Source organism: Leopardus geoffroyi, chromosome D2, assembly GCF_018350155.1.
Source record: "Leopardus geoffroyi isolate Oge1 chromosome D2, O.geoffroyi_Oge1_pat1.0, whole genome shotgun sequence".
In the NCBI taxonomy this organism is placed as follows: Eukaryota; Metazoa; Chordata; class Mammalia; order Carnivora; family Felidae; genus Leopardus; species Leopardus geoffroyi.
The window spans coordinates 46968357-46984442 of NC_059334.1; the positions used below are offsets into that span (position 1 = coordinate 46968357).

The window sequence follows — 16086 nt, forward strand, 5'->3', positions numbered from 1 at the left end:
CTATCGGGACACAGACAGGTGGTCAGTTGAAGCCTTGAAAGAAGATGGCATTTGGGTCAAAGTCTGAAGGAGGTCAGTGTGTGAGTCACGTGGATGTCTGGGGGGAGGGGTACTTCAGAGAGAGGGCAGAGCACATGCAAAAACCTGGCACATCTGAGGAGTAGCAAGGAAGCCAGTATTGCTGGTGCCTAGCAAGTGGGGGACATGGGAGATGAAGTGATGGGTAATGGTGAGTCAGATGGAGTGCTGACACGGGAATCCACTGGAATGAGCTCAGCGAGTGACACTCATCAGATTTAGGCTTTAAGAGCCCCATTCCAGCTGCGGTATTAAGAAGAGACGGATGGGAGCGCCTGGGTGGCTCAGTGGGTTGAGCGTCCAACTTCGGCTCAGGTTATGATCTCACGGTCTGTAAGTTTGAGCCCCGCGTCGGGCTCTGTGCTGACAGCTCAGAGCCTGGAGGCTGCTTTGGATTCTGCATCTCCGTCTCTCTCCGCCCCTTCCCCGCTCAACTCTGTCTCTCTCTGTCTATCAAAAACAAATAAACAGGGGCGCCTGGGTGGCGCAGTCGGTTAAGCGTCCGACTTCAGCCAGGTCACGATCTCGCGGTCCGTGAGTTCGAGCCCCGCGTCGGGCTCTGGGCTGATGGCTCAGAGCCTGGAGCCTGTTTCCGATTCTGTGTCTCCCTCTCTCTCTGCCCCTCCCCCGTTCATGCTCTGTCTCTCTCTGTCCCAAAAATAAATAAATGTTGAAAAAAAAAATTTACAAAAAAAAAAAAAACAAATAAACATTAAAAAACAAATTTTAAGAAGAGACGGATGGGTTTCCATGGTCAGGAAGACCAGTAAGGACGTCTTTGTAAGAATCTAGGTGACAGCTGACTTCATACCCTGCTGCCACATCAGTCTTCCTATAAATAATTCTTCTTCTCCTGTTTTATTGGGATATAATTGGCACCCAGCACTGTATGGGTTTAAGGTGTACAACAAAACAGTTTGATTTACATCTATTGTGAAATGATCACTGCCATTTAGTTAACACCCACCATCTCATACAGCTACAAAAAGAGAAAATCATCCCTTATGATGATAACTCTTAGGCTCTACTCTCTTAACTTCTAAATATATCACTACAGTCATCACATTGTACATTCCAGCCCTCTTGTTTACTACCTGTTTATCTTATAACTGGAAATTTGTACGTTTTGACCACTTTCTCCCAATCACCCTCCCCCCACCGGCCCCACCTCCAGTAACCACAGATCTGATCTATTTTTCTTTGTTTTTGAAATTGCAAGTATAGTGACATATAATATTGTACATTTCAAGTGTCCTATAATTCTGATCCAAAGAGTCCTACGCTTACAACCTTCAATAGCTCCCTCTTGCCCATGAAAAAGAGTCTAACATAGTATGAACCTATCTCTCCTCCACTGCTTCCCTCCCTATGATTTCAGTTCCCCTCTCTCTGAGTCTCCTATTCTCCCAGTGCACACTCTTGCCTCCCCATCTGGGTTCTTGTGGTTTCCTCACGTCCCCGCCACCCACAGCAGGGAGGGGAGAGGAGATGTTTCAGAGAAAGACCAAGTGAGCAAAGCCCGAGTTGGGAGGATGCTGGAGAGGGTTGTGATGGAGGATGGCCAGTCTAAGCTGCTCCCTGATCTTGGTCCTGAAGGTTAGCTTGTGGGCCAAGGAGCTGGGGTCCTGAAGGGATGACCAGACTCAGAGCAGCCTTCCCTTTCCTTCTGGACTCTCTGGCTCAGCATGGGCAGAGGTTATCATCTTTCTGCCCACCGTGATTTGGACCCGCCATGGGGAGGAACCAGGGGGGTCAGCTAACTGGGGGAATCCAGCAGTCCATGGGACAGAACTGGGCAGACCAGTGGGCAGCAGTGTGGGAAGCTGGGGAGCAAAGAGGCTGCAGGTGGTGAGAACGGGCAGGGTCCATGTCACAGGAAACACAAGTGGTGGAGCCGAGGGTGGTACTTATGGTTGGGTGACAGGTCTCCCCAAGTGGGAGACCAACGTACTGGCTGGCCTCTGGTTTCCTGGTATATGGCAGGTCCTTGACCTGACAAAACTCTGGGCAGAGTGAAGAAATGTACAGCAGCACAACTTTACCCCAAAGGATCTTCCATTTGCCCCCCAGTCTCCCAATTTAATTTCAGTTAAAAGCAAGCTCCCGCTCCCAAATGGGCTCCTCCAGAATCTATGGTGAGAGAGAGAGGAGAGAGAAGGGGGAGAGTCAGAGAGAGAGACAGAGAGACAGAGAGAGACAGAAAGAGAAACAGAAAGGGAGAGAGACAGAAGGGTGGACCCAGAGAGACCAAGGATGAGAAGACACTGCTTCCTCTGTACTACCCAACTTTCCTCTTTTTCAGAAGCCTTCTACGGAACAGCATGGCTGGCCCGTTTTTTACAAAGCTGCCGAGCTGTTGGTGGCCACATAATGATTTTAAAATTAAGTCTAAAGGAATGAAGTACTGATATGTGTTCCCATGTGATCCATCCCAAAAACATCACTCTAGACACAAAAGGACACATGTTCTATGATTGCATTTATATGAAATATCCAGAATTGGGAAGTCCTAGAGATAGAGAGCGGATCAATGGTTGCCAGGGCTGGGGGAGGTGGGGAGCCTCTGCTTAGCCGGTATGGGGTTTTCTTTTTGGGTGGTGAAAATGCTTTGGAACTGGAGAGAGGTGAAAGCTGCACAACGTTGTGAATGTGTGAATCACCACTGAATTAACTGTTCCGTTTAAAATGGTTAATTTTGTCGTGTGAATTTCACTGCCATTAAAAATTTAGTTCCATCAGCTTCTTTAAATTCAGGTGTCTTGTGCAACATCTCATTTTTACCCCCCAAAGAATTATCATCTCTACTCTGAAGCTGGGGGGTGCGTATCTGCTATGCGGTGAAAATCTGGTGGCCAGAACCTTCCACAAAAGCAAGTGACTTTTCCTTTCTAATCAGATGATGCCATAAACCCAGCTGAGAGGAAAATACCTGGAGATTTTACAGCCCCCTAATGCGTTAGAACCAAACAGAATGAAGGGCTAATTTCAGCTGTTTCCCACCCCTATTGTAGAAAGGGAGACAGACGCAGGATGTTAAACATTATGAGAAGTGTCCCGTAGCACGCGTCCAGCCCAGAGTCAGATCCAGGCGACCTGGCTTTGTGACCACAGAGCTTGACTCCTCATCCCTACAAATATCCACTCAGACCCCCGCAAGGGCTGCTGTGTACGGTCTGAGGCCTCCCAAGCTTCGGTCTTGTGGTTCCTTGGCCCTGGCTGCTTATGAGTTTCACCTGGGAATTAAAAACTACGCTGATGTCTGGAACCCACTCCAGACCAGTCTCCAAGTATTTAAAAATACCTGTGGATTTTTAAAAGCTCCTTCATGAGTCTAACGTACAGCAAGGTTGAAGACCACTGTCTGCATTTCTGCCTCTAGTATCTGGGATTTCAAGCACCATCTGATGAAGGTGTCCAGGTCCAGAGAACATGGAACACCATTGCACAGCGACTCAACCAGCACCCGTGTGATTCCCCCAAGAAGCATCTGCACGACCACCCACACAGCACCTGCATGTGACCCCCCCCCCCCGAGGGTTGTTTCCCTTGGCCTAAGTCACCTCCTGCCACTTTAATGGGGGCTACTGAACCATCTCATCGTTTCTGAATTAACTGCTTGGCTGGACTGCTTCCAAGCAGGATGCACAGCTTTCCCTGTGAAGGACCTGCCTCTTGCCCCCTCCGTCTTTGGGCACCGTGGTCCTTACAGACTCTGAATGTCATCAGAGCTTTGAGTCACTGGAGTCAAATCCCTGCAACAATCATGGTCATGTTGAAGGCTCTGTGTTTCAGGCAGACACAGAACAGCTCCCAAGTTCAGGGGTGAGGGCTGTGCCATCAGCCGGTGTCCAACCCTCGACCACAGATGCTCCTAGATACTTGCAGCCCACGAGGCCAAGACAGCTCCTCGAGCGACCTCATCTCTCAGCCTCAAGTGACCCCTATCTCTCAACATGAAGCCCAGAGCAAAGGTAATCATACTCCACATAGAATAGAATAAAATTCTTACCGAAATATCTGGCTGCAAATGTTCTTTTGCTGGAAGCTGTCGGCAGCATAATGAAGCTGGCAGTCTATGTGCAAATTTCTTGTATATCCTTTTTATAAAGAACCAACCACATCCTCAAGCAGACAAGCTAATTCCTGTTTTCCAGTAACAGGAGATCAGCATCTATAGAAAAGAAATATATTTAGAATGCCCTTTATCTGGTGTTTTCTTGGATTTCAAACAAGAACCCTTGCTGTGAGGAATTAGTCCCTTAAATACGAGTGTACCCAGGGATCTTGGAATGGCCTTGGGCAAGTCACGGGACCTTGTGGGTGTTAGTTCCTCAAGTCTGTAAAATGGGAACAATAATGACAACTACCCCTCAGGGCAAGCGGAGCATCAACAAGATGATGGCAGTAAAATAGCAAAGCCCTTCACATGTCAGATGCTTTGCTCGATCTTTTCCATCAGCTGACCTGGATTCAAAAGGAGCTGTGTTTTTTTCACGCAGCCTAGAAAATGCTACAAACAGCAACCTGCAGGTACGCAGTGTGGCTCTCATCTGGTGCGCACCACAGTCCTGTTCGTGGGGAGACTGAGGACGTGGTCCTCGTGCCCAGTCGGAGAGACAAACCCCCAAAGCACCCAGTGGCAGATCCTCAGCTCTGTGCTTTTGTTCAGTTTTTGTTCAGCAGCATCACTGCACGGTTTACGTTTGTGGAAAATCGAAAAGAAAATCCCAATTACAAAACAGCCAAGTGACATTCAGGCAGCCATCAACATCACTGACACAGTGGTCTTGGCCATCTCAGGGAAAGGCAGTTCCAAGGGGCGCTGTGATCCCATTTAAATATATAGGGAGTTTATTCTCCATATTTATGAGGGTTGCTGGAGGGGTTGTGGGAGGGGGAATGGGCTAAATGGGTAAGGGGCACTAAGGAATCTACTCCTGAAATCATTATGGCACTATATGCCAACTAATTTGGATGTCAATTTTAAAAAATAAAAAAATAAAATGAAATACATATGGAGTTTACAGGGGCGAGGAGCAACCCCTAGAAGGACAGCTACCGGAATGTTCTTCCTAATCCCCTTCTTGTCTCCTTTGCTCTCCTGCCTCTGCAGGATTGCACTTGTATCGTGTTTGTGATCACAGAACCAATCCCTGTCATGCAGATAAAACAAGCGTGGCCCGCATTCATTGTGGGTAGATCCCTTCCACCCGCAGGATGCCGGAAAGCAGGGAGTCGGGCCATCACGGACACAGGAGGTGGAGGCAGGGCTGTGGGCTGCCAGATAGCACTGTCAGTAGGCTGCATCGGGACAGTGCCATCATGCTCCAGTCGTGGCCATCTGTGGATAGTTCCAGCTGCTGTCATTCTCTAAGGGGAGCATTAAGAGGAATTGCCAAGTGGTGCCTGTGGGGAGGGACCGGGAGCAGCTGGCAGCCACGAAGCCACACTGCTTGAAGAGAGCAGCAAAGCCCCAAACCCGAGGCTGGGGTGGAGCCCAGCCAAGGAGCTACAGGAGCGGAGTGGCAAGCAGAGAACTCTGGAGCTGGGACCCACCCTGGAGACCCTCAGGGACCCAGAGTGACATTTCTTTGTGTTCTCTTAGCCCACAGGACTGGGAGGGTGACAGAGGGGAATGAAGAGTGACAGGAAGAAGCCCTTTGCATGACCTGGTGTAATAGGGGCTTTAGAATTAAAAACTCTGGGTCTGTGTCCAGGTTTTTCCTTTTTCTAGTAGTATGAATTTGGACATGCTACTGAAATGGGGTTACCAGATTTAGCAAATAAAAATACAGAATGCCCAGTTATATTTTTAGTGTAAGCAGGTTCCAAAAATTGCATGGGACATAATATCTACTTTTATAGTATTAAAGGTATTCATTGTTGGTCTGAAATTCAGATTTAATGGAGTGTCCCATATTTTATCTGGCAACCTTATATTTATACCTTCTGAGTATCCATTATTATCTTTGGTCAAAAGAAAATAATCAAGTAAGAAACTTGCAGTTGTTGGAAACAAAAACAACAATTAAAGTTGGCTTAAAACATAAGGGCAGATTTATTGGCTCCTTTAGTGGGAAAGACCTTATAACATGGACTTCAGGCCTGGTTGGATCCAGCAGTTTGATAATGTCAACCAAATCTGGTTCCCTCCCAACCCTCAAGTTCCCCTGTTTGTTTCCTGGGGTATCTGTTTCATCCACACCAATTAGGAAACACCAAAGTTTCCTAATTATTAAAAACGCTGGATACCAGCTTTAAGAGCTAATATTTTCTCCTTCATGTCTAACAGGAAGAGAGAACATGCCTTTTGGTGTCTCTCTTTGAAATGCTGGGAAGCTTCCCTTCCCTGCTTTCCCAAACATCTCTTGCCTCATGGCCTTGACTGGGCAATCAAATTCATCCTTGAATTAGTCCTGATGGCTGGGGAATGAGATGTACATATTGGCTAAACCAACCTGGTCTCATCCCAGGAGCTGGGTGGACTTGGCTTTCACAAGGTACCTGGGCTGGTATAGGAAAGGGACAGATGCTAGAATACATGCCAGGGCACTGTGACCAATGTGGGGAGAGGGGCTCAAAATACAGTGACTACTGCAGATTGTTGTAGGGATAGAATAGATGAGACTGACCTCGTGTGTGTGTGTGTGTGTGTGTGTGTGTGTGTGTGTGAGGGGGGGGGGGCGGAGAAAGAGAGAGAGGGTGAGTAAAATGTTAGTTCTTCCCCTTGAACATGCTGATCACCCTTACTTTCTTTCTCGGCCCCTACCTTTCTCCTGGCCAGATGTAGGACCCAATCTCAGCTCTGCTATCACAGAGCAAAGAGGCCCTCCAGTGTGCTAAGCCTCTGTCCTGGCTGTGCCATGTGCCCTGGGCAGGTCTCTCCCCTCACTGGCCCCCATCTACATCAGGGGTGTGTGTGTGTTGGGTGGGGGGCATGATTATACCAGGAGGGCTCTGGTTAGGGGAGTGACCTTCCCAGACCTCAGCCTGCAGTGAGGATGCCAAGGTTCCAGGGCGTGGGCGTTTGCTTTGGGGGAAACACGTGTGGAAGGGCAGATAAGGTGGGCCTTGCCTGCCAGCCTCGGGGAGAGGCGAAGCAATCTCAGGGGCAGAGGGGACAGGAGGACTGCTCTCCAAGTACCCAGCCTAGTCCTTTCCTTCCCCTCACCCATCATTCTTGGCAGCAGTGTTCAAGGGCAGGCCACATCCCAGGTAAGCTCAGTACAGCTGGGGCCCCCACCCCACCCCCTTGCTGAGCAGCACAGCACAAGGCAGTCCAGGGGAGCCGGGGGATGACTCAGCCAGGAACAGTTTGGTTGGTTCCGGCCACACGGCCAACCGGCTCATTGTGGGAGAAGGTGCTGGGAGCACCGGGTCCTCCTGGACTCAGGCCAGGATGCCCTGCACGGGGCATGCCCCGACCGGCAAACGTTATTAATAATGACAACCGACACTCAGTAGGCGCCGACTGTGGAGCAGATACATGAACCTGACAGTACGCCGAGGTGGACTTGTGAGTCACCCCATCACAATTGAACGTGGTGGAGGTGGGACATTCAGACCCACGGCGCTCGGGCCCTCGCTGCTCCCCCATCCTCTAGGGCGGCCGAATGGCCCCGCTGTCCTGCACTGGCCTGGGCACACTTCACCTTGTGGCCCCTCGCTCATCCCCGGCAGCCTGGGGCTGCGCCTGCATGTGAGCCGTGAGAACGAGCACCCACCACCCGGCGGGCATCTGGGCCCAGGCAGGCAGACGTCCAGGAAAGCTGCCTGGGTGCTGCCGGCTGGGGTCTGCTCACCTGGGACCCGGGCCGGACACCTCCGTCTCCGCCGCCCTGGCGCCTGCTTGGGATCCTTCCTCTGGCACCGCCTGGAGGGAGCGCTCGGGCTCCCTGCCCCCGCTGCTCACCAATGTGGCCATGGCCGTGGCCTTGGCCCTGCCCCCGGCCCCCCCATGTGACGAGCGGGCAGGGGAGGCGGGCAGGACCAGGAGGAAGCTGTCCCGGCCCAACATCATCAGTCAGATGCAGGCTCCCTGGCTCCTCGGTGCCTCTGGGGACGCTGCGTTGCTGGCGGTCCTTGGCCTGGTAAGAGCCTGCGGCTGCCCCGCCTGAGGAAGTCTTGCCCCGCCAGGCTCACCTCTGCCAGGAGGGGCTGCGGCAGGCCGGCCCAGGAGTGCACGCCCGCCAGGAGTTCGACTTGGTGCAGCGCGCCCCCTGGCGGGCACCAGCAGGCACAGCCTCACACTCCTGGGGCCTATGGCCTCACTCGCGGGGGGAGGAGGGAGCCTATCAGTGGCTCCCCGTCACCTTCTCTGGGGTCACATGTAGGTAGGGTGTGGTAGGGTGTGGTAGGGTGTGTAGATTTCCTGGGGATTTCGGCACGGAGTCTTCCCGAATTCTGCACAGCTGGCCAGTCTTGTGTCTTCAGTATGGGCAGGAAGGAGGGGCTGTGGGGCTGGAGGTCATTAGCAGGGTAGGAGCCCTCAGGTTGTGGGAGAGGGTAAGGAGGGGGTGGGGGGGATGGGGGTGGGGGAATCTGAGCCACTTTCCAAGAAACCAGCATGGCTTAAATCTCCCTACATCGTGCATTGGGAAACTGAGGTTGGAAAGGTTCAGTGAATTTTCTAAGGGGACAGATTACAAATGGCATTGCTGAGATTTGAAACCAAGGCCAGCTGATTAAACATCTTTTGAAAGCCAAGGCCAAGGGGAGAAATAGGAAGGTAGCCTTTAGTGACCTGGCCTCCCAGTGGGGCTCTGGTGGGCAGTTCCTTTCTCTGAGGCTGGGCCGGCCTCCCCCTCCCCAGGACTCAGTGTAGCCCTTTGCTCTTGGTCTCCCTGACCAAAGCAGGGTGGCTGGCCATCGACTGGTAGCCTTCGAAAGTCTGATCTGACATCTGGGCAGAGCTGGGGCTGGGGTGAGAGTCTCTGTCAGTCCAGTCTCAGGGAAGTGGTGATGGCAGAGGCAGGCCCATCCTCTACCCTAAAAACACTGCCCTTGGAGGCCCCTGGGAGTGGGGCAGGGTGGGCAGTGCTGGAGAGTGGTTGCTGGCAGAGGCGAGGAGGCACACACCCTGTTGCAAGGCCAGAGCTCAGGGCTCGTGAGAAGCGAGGTGTAGTGTGCTGTTCTTAGAGCCTGTCAGTCCCCACTGCTACCGTGGATGCAACTGGAAAGCAGCATTCTAGGCCTCCTTCAGGCATGCACTGTGGAAGGCTATTGCCTCCATCCAGGCTTGCTGGAGGAGGCGTGGGGGCTGCAATGGAAGGAGCGACGGCACTGGAGTCCAGCAAAGGTGACTTTGACTCCTGCCTGGACGCCTCTTAGCTGGGTCACTGGTAAGTTTCACTGCCTCTCTGAGACCCATCCCCCATGACGGCAGTGGGGATTGAGTGAGGGCAAGGAAGGTAGCTAAGTGCTCTGGACCTGTCCTAATGGCAGTGATGCAGCTACACTTAACGGGAGACCAGGAAGCGCCTGTTACCTCCATCATCAGACGCAGCATTAGTAGGACAGTGTTTTGTTCTCAAACTGGGTCTCCTGCCCATTTTTATAAATTCTGCACTTTAATTTACATTACATATTAAAAACGAAGCCGTTTTTATAAGGTGGGATGATTGCCGTATGACCAAACATTCCTAGGCGATCTCAGGGCCTGACTTTCCATTTGTGCTTAAAATGGAATTGACAGCAAGAGAATGTGTGTGTCTTTAATGTTTATGTTGGGGTCTCGTGTACAGGGTCTCTGTGGGAGCCAGAAGCCGTGCCATGGCTGCCTCTTGGGCCTTTTCTGGGGCCTCCCAGGGAACTGAGTGGGAGCCCTCAGTCCTAGCCAGGAACCTGTCACCATCAGTGAACTGACTGGCTTCTGTAGAGTCCTGGGTAAGGGAAGCCCCCGGAAAGCATGGTGGCCACAATGATCCTCTGGAGGCCTCTTATCAATGAGCTGTTGAACCCCAGTGGTCGCAAATTCAGTCAGAACCACACTGTAGGTCACATTATATTAAGAATTCTTAGGGGACTTTTGGCTTGTTTTTAACATAGCAAAGTTTCGTTTTCCTAGTTGTTAGAAGTTATGAACATTGGAAGGATACATATTATTTTATGTACACAAATATTTAATTTGATGATGGAATCAGAGGATTGTTTCCTCCTTCTGAAGAGGACTTCCCATTACTGAATAGAAGAAATGCTAAACTAATTTTGTGTGTATATGTATATATATGTGTGTATATATATATATATATATGTATGTATAGATCTCCTGACTGTAATTGGAAATTGTGGCCACACGATGGTGCTCTCAGCACACTACTTATGGGGTGTGTGTGTGTGTGTGTGTGTGTGTGTGTGTGTGTATGTGCGTGTGTGTGTGTGTGTGTGTGTGCATGCGCTTTCCAGCAGATCACTGCCATTGCTGAGGAAGTCCTTCTGAGGAGGGGCTCTGTAGACCTCAGGGGGCTCAAAGGAATCACTTGTATAGTACCCATGGGAAACACATACTTCTGGGGAATTGGATGCTGGGACAAGGGTGAGGCTAGTGAGGCAGCCAGGGTGCAAATTTGAAGGAGGCAATGAATGCCTCACTTACTTCCCAATGGTCCAGGACCTGGCCTACTGGGCTGAAATGAATGGTACAGGCCATGGGGAATGGCTCCCTAAGGCCTTAGGGGAGAGGAAGATGCTTTGACCATGACCCTGGTCAGGTAGCGCTCACATAGCAGAGGCCTTAAGGCCCCTCATCTCTCCAGAGAGTGTGGCCAAGACAGTCAGATATACATTCTAGGAGAGGATGAGAGGAATGGGCAAGGTGCTGCTCCTCCGAAGTCCCGCTCTGAGTCAGAGGCAAGTGTGAGCATGGTGACCAGCCACAGAGAGGATGGTGGGGTGTGGAAGCCTGCTCGCCTGTCTGCAGCTCGCCAGCCCCCGCCTTCCGCAGCTCCTGCCCCCTGCCACTCCCGCTGGGGTGGAAGAGGCCACAGTGGAGCAGCTGTACTCCAACAGAGGCGTGGAGGTCCTTGTACCTGTGGCCGGTGGGGCTCTGCCTGGGCCTGGGTCCTTGCTATCACTAGGGACACTGAGAGAGTCAATGCAGCCTTCAGCATGGCCTCTGGAAGCTGTATAGAAAGCTGAGCTGCAAGAAGTCCTGAGTGTCAGGTGTATAGGTGGACGAAGAAATGGGCAGACATTTTGGTAAACCTAAATTATCATCGTATATAAAACAAATGAATTAAGGCAGGGGTGTGAAGAACAAGGTGGAGTGGGTATTGCATATGATGCAATATCTAATACGGAATATAATCACATGGAAGAGAAGAATGGGGGAGAATTAGAAGCTCCAGACTCCTGGGTACCTGGGGCTGTAACTCTGGATGAGCACGTCCCATAGAGATATCATGCGAGCCACACATGCAGTTAAAATTTTTCTAGTAGTTATGTTGAAAAGGGGGACAGGAAATAGTTTAGTAATATATTTTGTTTAATACAATATAGGCAAAATATTATACATTTGACCCTTGAACAAGTGGGGGAGTTCAGGGTGCTGATGCCTCCCACAGTCAAAAATCTGCTTTCGACTCCTACAAATGTCACTACTAATAGCCTATTGCGGATTGAAAGCCTTACTGTTAACATAAACAGTCGATCAGCACATATTGTGTGTGCTATATATCTTATATACTTTATTCTTACAATAAAGGAAGCTAGAAAAAAGAAAATGTTATTACGAAAATCATAAAGAAGAGAAAATACGTTTACAATACTGTATTGTATTTATCAAGAAACCCGTGTTGTTCAAAGGTCAACTGTCACTTCAACATGAGATCAACATCCTATTTTTGAAAAATTTTATACTCTTTCTGTACAAAGTCTTCCAAATCTGGTGTGTATTTTAACACTTCTACTGCATCTCATTTTGGATGCTAAATTTCCATTGGAAAATTTTGATCTATTTAGATTTCACAAAATTTAGAGTTGAAAAAGACAATTTGCTTATCCAAATTGTTCCAAACATAGGAAAAACTTGCCAACAACTGGATTGTGTATCAGTTTTAAAATTAAGATGAACATTCATTAACATGAAAAATTTAATTGTTTGTTGATCCCATTTCAAACGTTCAGTAGTCAGAGGTGGCTGGTATCCCTGCTGTAATGAACAGCTCAGCTCTAGACTTTTCAAAGTCAAGTACACATGTTGAAATTTTAATAACAAGAATAGAAATAGAGTGTATAACTTCCAAACCAGTAGAGGGAGATAAAGACCTACAAAACAAAACAAAACAACCCAAGAAACTTAAAAAGTTCAACAGAAGGAAGAAAGGGAGGAAAAAACCTTAAAAATCATGGTAAACAGACATACAAAAGAAGGCAAAGAGTGGGTATAAACGTATCAGTGACCATAGTAAATATAAACAGATTAAGCTCATATATTAAAAAAATAGAGGTACTTAGGTTGGATTACAAAAAAAATCAAATTATAGCTGTTTGCCAAGAGACAGACCTAAAATATAAGAACACAGAAATATTGGAAACGGATGAATTGAAAATGATACACCAGCCAAAGAGTAGCTAAAAGAAAACTGCTTTTGTGATATTAGTAAAAGAGAAAATGGACTGAGGAAGAGCCTTCATGAGGATAAAGATTACTGTCAGTATAAGACAATAAAAAAAATAATTCACAGAGATACAAAAGTCTTATACTATAAATACTCAAAAAAGCGTGAAAGGAAGGGAGCGCCTGGGTGGCTCAGTCAGTTAAGCATCTGATTCTTGATTTTGGCTCACAGTTCATGGGTTCAAGCCCCGCATCAGGCTCCCTGCTGTCAGATCCTCTGTCCTCCACTCTCTCTGCCCCTCTCCCTCTCATGCTCCCTCTCTCTCTCAAAAATAAATAAACATTAAAAAAAAAAAAAGGCCTGAACCTGCAAACCAAACCCATGACATTTGCTTTTTCTTTTGAGGATGTAGGGCAAGAGATGTGGCTTCTGGCCAGGGCTAGGCTAGCAAACAAATTCTATTTATTTATTTATTTATTTATTTATTTATTTTGTGTGTGAGAGAGAGAGGGTTCGAGCATGTGCAAGTGGGGAGGGGGGAGAGAGAGAGAGAAAGAAAGAGAGAGAGAGAGAGAGAGAGAGAGAGCCCAAGCAGGCTCCCATGCTGTCAATGAGGAGCCTATCACAGAGCCGACTGCGGGACTGGGTCTCATGAACCATGAGCTCATAACCTGAGCTGAAACCGAGAGTGGAAGTGACCGAGCCACCCAGGTGCCGCTAGCAAACAGATGTTTAAAGTCAAGGCCGTGGGTCCTGCTGGGCCAGCACTTCGTGTCAATCTCGAGGGACAGAAGCACTTGTTATTTAACAGATTTTTGTTGTGTATGTTTGAGTTATTGTGGGCCCTCAAAGCATGGTGCCTGAGGCAGGGACCCCACTCCTTCCTGGACTCGTGGCCCTTTCTCTCAGTGCTCATGTAGGCACGCGGGTCCCTGTGTCTCCTGGCAATGAGCTGCCAGGGTCACACCTTCCCGTCCAGCAGAGACTGGCTGGCAGAGCTCATGGAGGCTGCCCTACTCACCTTGATCTCCCCCACAGGGCATAGCACCCGGGTGCTGGGACGCAGGGAATCAGGAGCAGCAAGCTGAGCGGGCTTCTCTGAGGGCCCAGAGGGTGCCGAGTGCTGTGGTCATTCCCCACTGAGTAGAGCACGGCCTCGCTGTGGGGACACCCCCGGCTGGCTGCTCCTGGGGAAACAGCTGCAGCCGCACTTCTTCCAGGGCCCAGTGTCACTCTGAACAGAAACAGCAAGACTTCAGCTCACGCTGCTCCAGACCAGCTGAAGGTGGTGTTACTTCCCCCCTACGTTTTCCTCTTATTTCTATTCATCAAGTATCAGAGGCTCCAAAGATGGCTTTCCAGATTCCCCCCACCTGGTATGCACATCCCTTCTCCCATCAAGAGGTGGACGTGATGCTGTGGAAGATTTGCAGGTAGCCCCTGAGAAGTCTGTCGGCATCACTTTCGCTCTCAGGAAGTCAGCCGCCATGTTGTTGCAGGCTTGTGCCAGCCTAGTGAGTGATGAGAGGCCATGTGGGAAAGAGAAGCCACCAGGACCACCGAGGTATCAGCCATGTGAGTCGGATCCCTTGGACCTTCCAGCCCCTCCAGACCCCAGGTGGATACAGCCGGCGGCCCCCAGCCCACACTACAGGGCACAGAGAACCATCCAGCTGAGCCCCATCGGCTTCCAGTCCCACAGAATCATGAGAAGCAACAAATAGTTGCTATTTGAAACCATTATATTTTGTTATGCAGCAGTAAATCTCTGAAACGCTCTCCAATAAAACTTGGAAAAATCTGATGGTCAAATGTTTGAGCACCTACTATTTGCCAGGTTCTGTGCTTGGGGCTGGGGCCACAGAAGTGAGCGAGAGACTCCCTGACTCAAGAGCTCACAGATCAGAAAAGCAAGGAGACAGCTATAGCCGAGTGGTGTGCAGAATGGATGAGCGGTAGGGAGAGCGTAGGGAGGAGAGAGAATCCTATAGCAGACAGGCAGGAATGAGGACAAGGCACCTTACCTGGTGGCTCCATCCAGCCATAGCTGCTAGGGGAAGTCGGTGATATTCCCCTCCAGGATTTTAGGTGGATGGATTTTGCCACAGATGCAGTAACAATGCTGGTTATGGATGATGTCAATGACTCACTGTGCACCAGGTGCCATGGATCCTCTCCTTGTTTTCCTCACAACTGCCCACGAAGAGGGGTATTGCTACGGCCCTATTGTATGGATGAGAAAGCTGAGGCCTCAGGAGGGAAGTGACTTGCCCAGGGTCAGGAAGCTAATGAGGGACAGAAGCAGGACTCCAACTGAGGCTTTTGGATCCAGAGCAGAGGCTCACAGCCGTGATGCTGCTCATTGGCCTTTTAACTTAACATTTTCAATCAAGCACTTCCTCATGGCATTCGAATAACATCTGAAATGACATATTTATGACGGTATATAAAGTTATTTTAAAGGCCCCGCAAGCAGAACCCTTCTGTGTTTGCTTTGCTTCTGCATTTATGTTCCCACATCATTACATTATTTAAAAAAAGGATTTGAGGCAGACCTATATTTTTCTGAATATTGGGTTATTTCCTTAAGATAGAGCCACAGAAAGGAACATAAAATACTATAATTTAGGGTTTTCTGCAAGAAATCTCTGGATGGGAAAGACAATCAATCCCCATGAGTGATAGTCAAATCCACCCTCAGTCAGAGCAATCATTTGCACATTTTGTAGCTCTCCAGAAACACCGAGAGGTACTTCTGCACAGGACCTAGCTATAATCAGCTAGAACAAAATTGCCCGTAAATTTTCCCTCAAAACTTGAAGTGAACCTGTGGCTGAGGTTTGAGAATTCAAATGTGCTCCCTGCGCAGAGACCTCAGTGGGCGTGAGCCAAAAGCAGAAGTGGCCAAGCCTCCCTCTGCTTCTTCCGCTTGCGTCAGAATCAGGCCGGCCCCTGCAACGGCTCCGTGCTGGCAGCTTGCCAGGGGAGGGGGCGGTTTGAGCCACAGTGTCTGCTGGTAATTGGTGGTGGGGATGGTGGCACCTCTCGTAAGGGGCAAAGATTGCCCCTGGGCCGGCACATCGGCACAGCCATGATGTTACGGAATCTCACGACTGCCCCATGAGCCCAGGGAGAGAGATCAGCAGTCCCTTTTTAGAAATGTGGCTGAAGGCACAGAGGAGTGGCCTGCCCTGTCAGCCCTGCTGTTTCTCAGCATTTGCTTCCCCATCTTAGGACAAGTCCCAGTGACCTGTGTGACGAGTTCTGTAGCCCCCAGGCACCACGCTGGTCCTGGAGCGTGGGAGGAGGGGGTCTTTCTTTCCATTTTCTCCTAATCTCTTATGTGATGTGATGGTAAGTTCAGCCAGACTGTGAGACAGCGGTGTTCTGGTAAATGCCTAACAACCAACTCTCAAAAATGTGTTTGTCCTGTCTTTCTATCTGTCTGTCT

At 49.6% G+C, this 16086-nt stretch overlaps 1 protein-coding gene across 5 annotated transcripts in view; it reads right to left on the bottom strand.

The window, feature by feature from the left end:
* The window catches only part of ARHGAP22 (Rho GTPase activating protein 22), a 176855-nt gene extending 168613 nt beyond the window's left edge, over positions 1-8242 (bottom strand). For all 5 annotated transcript variants that reach the window (XM_045437974.1, XM_045437972.1, XM_045437981.1 and 2 more), the window contains exons 1-2: positions 7881-8242; positions 4088-4249 (exon numbers count right to left, since the gene is read on the bottom strand). In XM_045437974.1, coding sequence (XP_045293930.1) covers positions 4088-4136 — 49 coding nt within the window. In that variant the 5' untranslated portion in view covers positions 4137-4249; positions 7881-8242. The remainder of the gene's footprint in view (positions 1-4087; positions 4250-7880) is intronic.
* Between the last annotated feature and the right edge of the window lie 7844 nt (positions 8243-16086).